Source organism: Mastigoproctus giganteus, chromosome 1 (genome assembly GCF_048544385.1).
Source record: "Mastigoproctus giganteus isolate SK-2022 chromosome 1, ASM4854438v1, whole genome shotgun sequence".
Taxonomy (NCBI): domain Eukaryota; kingdom Metazoa; phylum Arthropoda; class Arachnida; order Uropygi; family Thelyphonidae; genus Mastigoproctus; species Mastigoproctus giganteus.
Window position 1 is genome coordinate 167,631,103 of NC_143575.1, and position 12,283 is coordinate 167,643,385.

Consider the following 12,283-nt stretch of genomic DNA (forward strand, 5'->3'; position numbering starts at 1 on the left):
GAACTTGCAATTGTCATGTGCTTTTCTGGTGGAACTGGGTCTGAAGTGGCGGATACTTCAGTGATGTTTTGCTCACGCATCTCTGAGCTCATTCATTGTCAGCTCCTGACTATGTGAATCCAACAGCTCATTGACATCATCACCATTGACTTCCAAATCTAATTGCCTGGCAAGATTAACAACTTCTTCTATCACATGAGCGACATGATCAGTTTCTGGAGTTGTTTTCGTCTCGTTTTTGAAAAAAAAATGGACAAAGTTTCTTCCAGACACCATTCAATGTTTTTTTTGTGAATTTCATCCCAAGATTCTTCAATGATTCTTACGGCATCTAAAACATTGAATTGTTTCCAAAAGTCCTTAACAGATATCTCACTATTTTGTCTCATAGCTTCATTCAGACATGCAAACGAACGCCTCGTGTAGTAAGCCTTGAATGTTTTGATGACTCCCTGGTCCATCGGTTGAAGCAAGCTGGTTGTATTTGGAGGCAAAAACACAACTTTCACACGTGGGTCGAAATTAATTAGGGTGGCATTGTCATTAAGAAGCATCACTTTAAATGGAATCTGTTTAGACTTGCAATAACATTCGACTTCGGGTATGAAATGGTGACCAAAACAGTCCTCAAAAACGGAAGCTGTCACCCAAGCTTTATGATTTGACTTCCAAATCACTGGTAAGCTAAGTTTAGATATACACCAAACGAAAAAATCAAGAACCGCGTAACTCCGAGTTCGCGTAAGTCGGGGTATTACTGTAATTGATTTTAATTGCTCCCAGAGCAGTTATCACATGTATACTTACTTACTTTGATAGGTGCAATATGGCTTATATAGCCCTTGTGCTAGAAAATCCCTCATTGACCATTGCCTTATACAAAAGGATAATCAACTCCTTATCCCTGTATAAAAATTGCTATAACGTCATGAGCTACTCTTGCACACCGTCTTCACTGCTCAGAAAACTTTATATCTGCCTGTACAATTACCCCCAGTTCCTTTTCATTCTCTACAACTGTCAGTGCAGGTTAGATTAGTATGGCTTGGCACACCCAGAGTCCTGAGCCAGATATCATCATTCTTCTCTTTCTTGGTGATTCCCTTTTACTTTCCTCTCTCTCTCTCTCTCTCTCTCTCTGAGTAACTCAGGATTTTTTTTTTTTTTTTTTTGGTTGGTGCAGCATAAGCCTCAGGTCTGGAACAGGATACCTGTTCCCCTCTGGGGCTTAGAGGGGAACAGGTATCCTGTGTGTTATCAGACACTCAGCCTAAAACACTGATGGATCCAATATCTCTCTATTACAGAAGATTTAGGAGAAGTCCGGTTGGCCTGCCTCCCTAAAATCCACTCATGCACACCTTCTCGATGGTAAGCCCTGTTACGTCACTTAGGTGGCAACGAACGTGTAGAGTGGTTCTCTTCAAGACTCCTGGTCAGCGTGAAGAGGAAAAGACCAAACCCTCCAGCAATGAGAGCACAACAGTACAAATGGCCCTCAGTCCCCAGCAGCTTTCACTCTCCCTCTTACGGCAGCGAGAGGATCAGAGTGGAAGCAGAGGGTGCTAAGAATCTCTGGGTACGACCAGGCTGCCATGCACGGAAATTGAACTTGTCCTGTTATAACGTACGATCACTCATCGGTGAAGACAGGATATTAGAGCTGGAAAAGGAATTAGAAAATGGGAATTGGAATATCATCGGTTTGGCTGAAACAAGAAGAAGAAATGAATCACTTATAAGTTTATCAAGTGGAAATCTGCTGTACACCAATGGAAACAGTGAAAGGAGTGAAGGTGGAGTTGGGGTTCTGGTCCATAAAGATTTTAAAAACAACATTTTGGAATTCAAAAGTACATCACCAAGGGTGTGAAGACTAATATTCAAGATTTCTAAGAGGTACAAGCTAAAGATTATAATGATTTATGCACCAACATCGAGCCATGATGATGAAGAGGTTGAAGAAATGTACACTGAAATTGAATGTCTTCTAGATGAGCAGAAAACCCACTACACTATTATTATGGGGGACTTCAATGCTAAGGTTGGAAAAAGGCAAAACAGCGCAGAAAGAGGAAATATAGGAAATTTTGGAATTGGTGAAAGAAATAAAAGAGGTGAAAGACTCGTGGAATTTGCAGAATCTCAAGGACTGTCAGTAATGAACACTTTTTTCAAGAAAAGGGTGAACAGAAAGTGGACATGGAAGAGTCCAAATGGATTAACAACTAATGAAATCGACTTCATCCTCACTAACAGAAGATATATTGTGAATGATGTTACCGTCCTGAATAAGGTAAATGTTGGAAGTGATCACAGAATGGTAAGATGTACACTTGATATAGATGTAGGAAAGGAAAGGAAAAAACTGACTCGAGTAAATAATACAAAGGTCTTTGAAATAACAGAGGAGGAGAAAAAGCAGTATGTACTGGAACTTAAGAACAAGTTTGAGCTTCTGCAGACTGCTCAGGACTAAGATATCGACGAAGAATATTACAACTTTCTGAAAGTGATAAAGCCCAAGAAACCTATAGGGAAACAGAAATCCAAAGAAGAAAAAATTAGTCAAGAAACACTTGTCATGATGAACCAAAGACAACAAATGAAGAGCAAGAAAAACACTGACAGGGAGAAAATTGAGTATACTGAGTTATGCAAAGCCATTAGAAAGAGACTCAGAGAGGACATAAGAAGATTTAACACAAGAAATGTAGAACAAGCATTAAGGGAAAACAAAGGATTTAAATCAGCAGCCATGAGCAGTAATACAGAAAGACAAATGATACTGAAACTGAAGAATAGTGATGGTGTACTTATAAACAGCAGAGAAGGCATAATTCAAATAGCAGAAGACTACTATAGAGAATTATACAAGGAGCGAGGGAATGATACCAGCAGTGGGGAACATGGATTGCAAAGTAGCAACACATACAACATACCCGATATTCTTCCTGATGAGGTAGAACATGCATTGAAGAAAATGAAGAATCGGAAAGCCCCGGGGGAAGATGAAGTTACTGTACATCTCGAGTTAACTTGTAGTTGGCTGCCGCAAGGAATTTTCTATTACACACGCCATCTACAAGATAATTCGAGGAGCTTTTTTTTTTTTTGCAACAATATGGAATATATATTATAATTTGGATTTTGAATAATTTAACAGGCCTAACTCAGATTGGCATCGGAGACCCTTCCACTCAAATGAGCCGTAGCAGTCAACATTCTAATATAACTGGATAGATCCCATCAACCCTAGGTGCCTTTCTTATGTTTAATTTCAACAAATTCTTCTCGAATTTGCTCTCAGTTATTACAAAATCATTAAGCACCCTGTTACAGTTTGATAAACTTCTAGCATTTTCCTCCCTTGACTCCTTATGTGTGAATGAAGATGCAAAATACTCATTCAGTTTGTCAGTTATCTGAGTAGGATCATCAACAGTCAAACCATCGATATCAGGGGGACCAATCTGATTGATCCCCTTCCTTTTAGAGTTTATATAAGTAGAGAAGTCCTTGCTGTTTTTCTTCGCATCCTTTGCAAAAGATTTCTCGTAATCTGCCTTCACTTGCCTAATCTCTTTTGTGACTTGATTACAGACTAGCTTATATCTGCCATAGGGTTCTGTCTCACCTGATAATTTATATGCATCCCATGCATTTCCTTCTCTGCCATGAGTCTTATTAGTTCATCTAACATCCATTTAGGCCTAAACCTAGAACAGTATTTCTTAGTTGGAACAAAAATCCTAGTAACCACCACGATTAATTCCTTGAATGCTTTCCACTTTGAATTTGCTGTTGGTAACATTATCAATTGGTCCCACTTTATACAATATAAAAACTGTCTGAGACCCCTGTAGTCACCTTTACAGATGCAAAAAACCTTCTCTTTACCTCTGATGGTAGTTATATCTTTAAGTAAATCCCACATCAGCACACTGTGATCACTGCCACCTAGTGGTTCCTTTATGTCCAAATTCTTAATACACGAATAATCACTGCTGATAGCCAAATCAAGAGTATTTCCCTCTCTGGTTGCCTCTCGAACATGCTGCTGCAGAAAGCAATCATCCAATAAATCCACAAAAGTCTTGCTAGTATGCGAGTGACCAACCCACAAGTTCCAGTCAATATCTGGGGAGTTAAAATCCTCCATTATAAGACATTCTGATTTACTGGCCCATTCTATTTCTCTCTTCATTGTACTCATTAGGCCTATAATACATTCCTACTCTTATTTTTGCTTTCCCAGTGCTTATGTCTCACACCAAACTGACTCAACATTGCATTGTCCATCTACGTCAACTGGAAGCAGTCCCTTAGATTTTGTTTTTCTTAATTAACAGCATAACTGCTCCTCCCTTCCAATCCTGTCTATCCTTTCTGTACACATTGTACTCTCCAATTCTGCATTCCTAATATCTGTGTGACACCATGTCTCTGATACCCCCAACAATATCCTCCTTTGACATCATTCTTAGTTATCCTAACTTTTCATTTGTTTCATGATGACTGCCATCAGTCCAAAGCCCCAGCACCCCACCGTCCAGGCTGCTGCTCATTCTATAGAAGTAGTGCAAGAATTACCTTCACCTTAGTCTGTGAATCCCCCGAAGGTAGCAGTTTTCCAAACCCACCTAACACTGCCTCGATAGCATCATCAAATATTCTTGCACCCCTTCTATTCCATCCCTGTAGAAGCAGTCTCTCCTGTTAACAAGCACACACTATGCTGAGAAAAATTCTAACCCATGAGCCTTGCACAGTCCCTCCAGGTCCGAATTGATTGACAAGGCTCTCATCATATACTCCCATCTATCGTGTCTTGGCAGAATTGCAGACACTTTCAAATTTAATCGTAACTCGTGACTTTTCAATATTTACCTGTACTTAAGTAAATCTGCAGATCTCCTATTCTTAATGTCATTAGTGCCAGTGGTGTTCAACAATATCACCCTTTGTGCCCTTAAAAGACATCTGCTGTACAACACCGTCAACTTTCTCCTGGCAGACATACCATTGTGCTATTGCATTTATCCTTTTTACGCAATATATTATCCATCTCCCTGACAATAGAGACACCAACAATAACTACCTCCTGAGGGACCAGTGCATTCTGCCTAGGAGATTGCCGCTGTGCTGCCTTATGAACAAGAGTGAGCTCTGGTGCTGAGTTGGGCAGCTGAGAGCTTTGATGGGATCTTCATATTAATTTCTTCTAGGGAATCTACCCTACACCTCTCAAGCTCTCATAGGTGTCCATCTGAATGCCGAGTTGATGCCTAATTTCTAGACGCTCTCTGCACCTAGCACACACAAAGACATCCTTCTTGGCTAGGTCATGTTCTGTTCCAGAGAGTTTGGCAAACATTTCACATGTTGCACATTTTTTTAGGCTGTGATGCATTGGAGAATTACCCCCCTCCTCAGTTCTCCCCCAAGTCACAGGCACTCCTGCCACTCTGTACCCATTGCTTTGCTGCTCTTTTCTGGGGCATAATAATGAAAAGTAATAAGATCAATAAATTTAATTAATTAATTATTAACACTTCACTATCTAATAGAATCCTAAATGCATTGATGTGTATTATGCCACTTGTATGCTATGCAAAGGTATAGATGGCAAACCAATATCACAAATATTCAGATCTCTCTCTCTCTCTCTCTCTCTCTCTCTCTCTCTCTCTCTCTCTCTCTCTCTCTCTCTCACACACACACACACACACACACAACACACGGGGGGGGGGAATGTTGCAACCAAAAACCTTCTCTTTCTCTGAAACAGTCATTCTACCACTTAGCCCTTATTAGCAAAATCCATAAGAACTCCTAAGCTGCTACAGCTGGTTTTCTTAAAACCTAGCAGGTCTGTTGCATTTAGGTATGTAAGGTGTTCTTACACTTGACGGGGGTGGGGAATTGTCTCGCCAGAATGCTTACTATTTTTCTGCTTCTAGTAATTTACAAATTTTAAAAATTACAAACAAAAACGATTTCTCATTTTTGGTTGTACTTTACTGTAAATGTTACTAGAAAGTTATCAACCCATTACATTATTGTCTAAAATTTGTCTTCAGCTGTAAATTATAAGAAGAAACAGAATAATAAACATTCTTATAAACTTTTTTTTTTTTTTTTTTTTAAGTGTTAGAACAAGCTTTTTTTTTTTTTTTAATTTCCAAAATGTAGTAGTAGTAGTAGTTGCATGTGATGCAAGACAGCAAGTGTATGAGCTTATGCAGCATCAGCCAAAAAAAAAAAAAAAAAAAAATCACATAACCATTCCCTCTAAATGTTTGTCCACTTCCTCCTTAAATTTATTTAACCCATCAACTTCCACAACAACAGATGGAAGTTTGTTCCAGCAATTAACCACCCGCTGGCTAAAGGCAAATTTCCACACATCTATTCTACATCTGTCTTTCCTTAATTTGAATTTATGCCCCCTTAGGTTCATAATCTGAAGACGTGGAAGAATCTCATCAGAATTCAGCTGCTCAACCCATTCAAGGCCTTATCCACCTCCATCAGATCACCACGCAGGTGCCTAGTCTGCAGCCATTGCAATTTGCAGAACTTAAGCCTCTCTTGGTAAGAGGATCCCTTCATTCCCCTCACCAATCTTGTTGCCCTTCTCTGTACACGCTCAAGTAAATCTACATCCTTCCTAAAATGAGGCCTCCAGACCTGTACGCAGTACTCAAGGCATGGCCTGACCATTGCCTTATACAGAGGGACAATCGCCTCCTTTTCCCTGCTGGCAAAATTCCTATATATCATTGACAAAACCCCATGACCTGCCCTGGCAGTCTGTCTGCATTGCTCAGAAAACTTCATATCTGACTGCACAATTACTTTTTCATTTTCTACCACCTTAAGTGTAGTATCACACAGTTGGTACGTTGCCACTTCTCAGCCCATCTGCCCAAATTTTCTAGATCCTGTTGCAGTAGCACACTGCCATTACTGTCATTAACAACCCTGCCAACCTTTGTATCATCTGCAGACTTCGACACTAAGCGTGATATACCTTCATCAATATCATTGATAAATATACAGAATAACAGTGGACCCAACAACGAACCCTGTGGGACTCCACTAATGACATTAGTCCACGAAGAGCAGCACTCATTGATTACCGCCCTCTGTCTTCTCCCACTCAACCATCCTTTTATCCATCGTAGCAATTTACCCTTAATACCATTCTGCTCCAATTTGTACAGTAGTCTTCCACGCGCAACAGTGTCAAAAGCTTTCCTGAAATCCAAGTATATGATATAGGCGCCTCCGTAGCCAGGTGGGAAGGAGCAGCAGTGCGTAGCCCACGCTTCTTGATTAGACCGGGGTTCGAGCCCATCACCACCAAATACGGAGGATGCGGAAAGGTCAGGGAATGACCACCGCATATCCCGGAGCAATATGGCTTTAATTGCTAATGCTCCTACAAAATAATAATACAATACAAGTATATGATATCAGAATTATTTTTTGCATCCAGTTCCCTTGTAACCACATCATAATAACCAATAAAATTTGTCAGACAGGACAAATTTATTTTGTTATATGTTCATTGATCAGTACAAATATATATTAAAATAATTGTCTGCAAATGTTTTTTTTTTTTTTTTTACTTTTGGGTTGGGGTATGGTGGCGAGAAGACTTTGTACAAAGGTACCTTGTAGACATGTGGCATTCTTGGAACTTAGTTGGATAAAATCCATTACTGGGACTAAAAAAGAAAGTTGCAAGATTTTAAAGATATGTAAACATTACCTTTTCTTTTTTTTTAAATTAACAGAAGTTAAAGATGTAACAGAAATATTAGAACTCATAATCAAATGGAAGAAAAACAAAATCCATTTTGCTTAAGAAGTCCATATATAAGATGTATATTAAGACATTTATTTTTATTTTATTTATATATTTATCTATAAATTAAAATTAATTTATATTTTTCTTTACATCACAGGTTTGGGAAAAGTAAAAAAGCATCTCATGATATAGCTATCAGAGTCGAGTTAGATGAAGTTGATCAAGATGTTGAAAAAGCAAGAGCTAGGCAAGCTGCAAGACAAGAACAAGAAAGGTAGAATTTATTACTTCACTGTACTTTTTTTATTATTATTACTTCAGTGTACTGTTTTTTTCTTTTCTGTTTTGCTAATTAGATATTTTTATTACGAAAGATTGTTCGTGACAGCATGATTACGGAAATCGTCTCTAAATATGAGTATGTCTCTCCTCGAAGGAAGTTGGAGAAGTGATCATATATATTAAAATCCCTCACCTCAATACCCTCTATTCTTTATTATGTTCTACTTTGATTTCTTTATTTACTATATGCGCTGGTCCTACAGGAACTAGTTGTTGTCAGTGACTCTATTGTCAGAGAAACAGGGAATACATTATGTAAAAAGAATAGGTGGAACAGTACCAGGGTATGTCTGCCAGGGCCAAAAGGTGAAATTGGTTGTACATGTTGACACTAATGACCTTAAGAGTAAGAGATCTGTAGATTTACTTAACAAGTACAGGTCAATGCTGGAAAAAAGTCACGAGTTAGAGTTAAATTTGAAAGTGTCTGCAATTCTGCCAAGATACGATAGGTGGGAGTATATTATGATAGCCTTGTCAATCATTTCAGCCCTCCCCCAAGGTGAATTATAACCCCAGAAGCTTATGCGCCATTAAACCTCCACACACACACACACACACACACACACACACACACACACACACACACACACAACTTCGGCCCTGGAGAGAGATTGTGCAAGGCTCATAGGGTAGAATTTTTTATAAGCGTGGTCTGTGCTTGCTAACAGGAGAGACTGCTTTAACAGGGATGGGATACACATAAATAGAAAGGGTGCAAGAATATTTGCTGGTGCTATCGAAGCAGTGTTGATAGGTGGGTTGAAAAACTGCTAGCTTGGGGGGGGGGGGATACAAGGACTAATAGATCAACATTAGTGGCTGGTAGAGGTGAAAGTGATTCTTACACTGCTTCTATTGGAATGAGCAGCGGCCTTGACAACAAGGTGCACGGAATTTCAAAGACTGCTGGCAGTCGTTGCGGAACAAGTAAATAAATGGGCTGTGTTAGGGTAGCTAAAAATAGGAACAGGTGCATGTATACTTCTGTGCATACCAATGCTAGAAGCTTGGTAAATAAATTTGATGTGTTGGTCAAAACATCAAAGGCAGATATCGTTGAGATATCAGAAACGTGGTATCACACAGATATAAGGAATGCAGAACTGGAATTCGGGGAGTACAATGTGTACAGGAAGGATAGGAAGGGTAGAGGGTTTTGCTATTAGTTAAGAAACACAACATCCAAGGAAGTACAACGTCAACATGGTTGGACTGAGTAGTGTCGAGTCAATTTGGTGTGAAATAAGCACAGGGAAAGCAAAATTGAGAGTAGGACGGTGTTGTAGGCCTAATGACTCGATGAGTATAATAAACAACTGTACAGAGAAATAGAGTGCGCCAGTAAATCAGATTGTCTTATAATGGGGGATTTTAATTTCCTAGATGTTGACTGGAATTTGTGGGTTGGTCACTTAAACACAGCAAGGCTTTTGTGGATTTATTGCATGATTGTTTTCTGCAGCAGCATGTTCAGGAGGCAACTAGAGGGGGTAATACCCTTGATCTGATTATTAGTAGTGATTCTTCATGCATCAAGAACTTGCAGATAAAGGAACCACTAGGTGGTAGTGATCACAGTGAGTGTGCTGAATTGGCATTTACTCAAAGAGGTAATTACTATTAGGGGTAAAGGGAATTGTTTTTGATTTCTTAAAGGTGACTATGGTGATCTGAGGCAGTTTTTAAATTCTATACGGTGGGACCATCTGATTATATTAACAACTGCAAATTCAAAATGGGAAGCATTCAAAGAATTAATCTGGTAAGCTACTAGGCTTTTCATACCAACTAAGAAATATTGTTCAGCGTTTAGGCCTAAATGGATGTCAGATGAACTAATGAGACATGTTGCAGAGAAGAAATATGTATGGGATACATATAAATTAGCAGGTTACATGGATGCCTATGATAGATATAAGCTGGTCTGTAACCAAGTCACAAAGGAGGTTAGGCAGGCAAAGACAGATTACAAGAAATCTTTGGCAAAGGGTGCTAAGAAAAACAGCAAAGAGTTCTTTACTTCTGTAAACTCTAGAAGGAAGGGGATGAATCAGATTGGTTCCCTTGATATCAATGGTTCAACTGTTGATGATCCTGTTTAGGTAGCTAACAAACTAAATGAGTATTTTGCATCTACATTCACATATGAGGAGTTATTCAGGGATGGGAATGCCAGAGGTGTATTAAAATCTGGCAGTGAGCTAATGATTTTTTTAACTGAGAGTAAAGTGGAGGAGAAATTGTTGAAGATAAACATAAGAAAGGCACCTGGGATGGATGGAATCTATCCAGTTATATTAAAGGAGGTAGCAAAGGAAGTAAGCAAACCTTAGCCCTAATTATGAGACCTTCCTTGTACTCAGGGGAGGTACCCCTAAAGAGATGCCAGTAGGGGCTGCCCCAACTAAACTAGGGCCTATAGACAGAAGCAACATGTAATGAAAATATTTTTCTCACTGAGCTCTTCAATAAGGTGATACATCTAGAATATTGGAAGGAAATCTTATATCTTATCGCCAAAACATAACAAACCCAGGTGGCGGCAGTCTTAATAGCAACTGACATACAAAAATATATTTGTTTATTACTGTTATTTGTATTTAAAATATAATGTTTAAAATTAAATTAATAAAATTTTTAGTTAAAAATGGATGAAAAGAAAAAGGGAAAGAGTGGAGCCCAAAAAATAACAATGAAGAAAGCAAAAGAACAAACAGTCAATAAATTACCTAAATTAGATCATTTCTTTACAAAACACAGTAATGAATTATGTTCAGAAGAAGGTAAAGAAAAGACCAGTATTGGATCGGAAAATGTGCAAAAAAATGCTGCTGGTTTAAATACTGCAGATCATTTAAATCAACCAAGGGTCATCAAACGAAAACAATTCAACAGTCACAGATATTCAGTAGTGATTATCAGTAGTGATTTTTCATGCATTAAGAATCTGCAGGTAAATGAACCACTAGGTGGCAGTGATCACAGTGTGCTGAAGTGGGATTTACTCAAAGAGGTAACTACCATTAGGGGTAAAGGGAAGGGTTATTGCTTTCGTAAAGGCGACTACGATGGACTGAGACAGTATTTAAATTCTATACAGTGGGACCAACTGATGATGTTACCAACAGCAAATTCAAAATGGGAAGCATTCAAAGAACTTATCTTGGAAACTACTAGGCTTTACATACCAACTAAGAAATACTGTTCAAGGTTTAGGCCTAAGTGGATGTCACATGAACTAATGAGACATATGGCAGAGAAGAAAAATGCATGGGATACATACAAATTAACACGTGACACAGAAGCTTATGATAGATACAGGTTGATCTGTAACCAAGTTACAAAGGAGGTTAGGCAGGCGAAGGCAGATTACGAGAAATCTTTGGCAAGGGATGCAAAGAAAAACAGCAAAGAGTTCTTTACTTATGTAAACTCTAGAAGGAAGGGGATGAATCAGATTGATCCACTTGATATCGATGGGTCAACTTTTGATGATCCTGCTCAGGTAGCTAACAAACTGAATGAATATTTTGCATCGACATTCACACATGAAGAGTTATTCAGCGAGGGGAATGCCAGAGGTGTATTCAACTCTGGCAGTAAGCTAGAGAAACTTGTAATAACTGAGAGTAAAGTGGAGGAGAAATTGTTGAAGATAAATACGAGAAAGGCACCTGGGGTGGATGGAATCTATCCAGTTATATTAAAGGAGGCAGCAAAGGAAGTAAGCAAACCCTTAGCCATAATTATGAGAGCTTCCTTGGACTCAGGGGAAGTACCCATGGACTGGAGATGTGCAAATGTGACCCCAATTCACAAAGGAGGATCAAAGGGCGACACAAGTAATTATAGACCTGTTAGTTTAACTTCTGTTCCTGGAAAATTAATGGAGGCACTGGTTAAAGAAGCACTGCAGGATCATCTAGACAAGACTTCAGTTATAGCTCAGACACAGCATGGTTTTGTTAAGGGGAAGTCTTGCCTGACCAATTTGATTGGCTACTATGATGCAGTCACAAAAGAACTGGATGCAGGGAATAACTTTGATATTATATACTTGGATCTTAGAAAGGCTTTTGATACTGTTGCACATGGAAGACTGCTGCACAAATTGGAGCA

The 12,283-nt window shown here is 38.9% G+C and overlaps 1 protein-coding gene across 5 annotated transcripts in view; it reads left to right on the plus strand.

Annotated features, from left to right (window-relative positions):
• The window catches only part of baz (par-3 family cell polarity regulator), a 760,042-nt gene that overhangs the window by 601,787 nt on the left and 145,972 nt on the right, over window positions 1-12,283 (plus strand). For all 5 annotated transcript variants that reach the window (XM_090374871.1, XM_090374873.1, XM_090374874.1 and 2 more), the window contains exon 17: window positions 7,977-8,093. In XM_090374871.1, coding sequence (XP_090230997.1) covers window positions 7,977-8,093 — 117 coding nt within the window. The remainder of the gene's footprint in view (window positions 1-7,976; window positions 8,094-12,283) is intronic.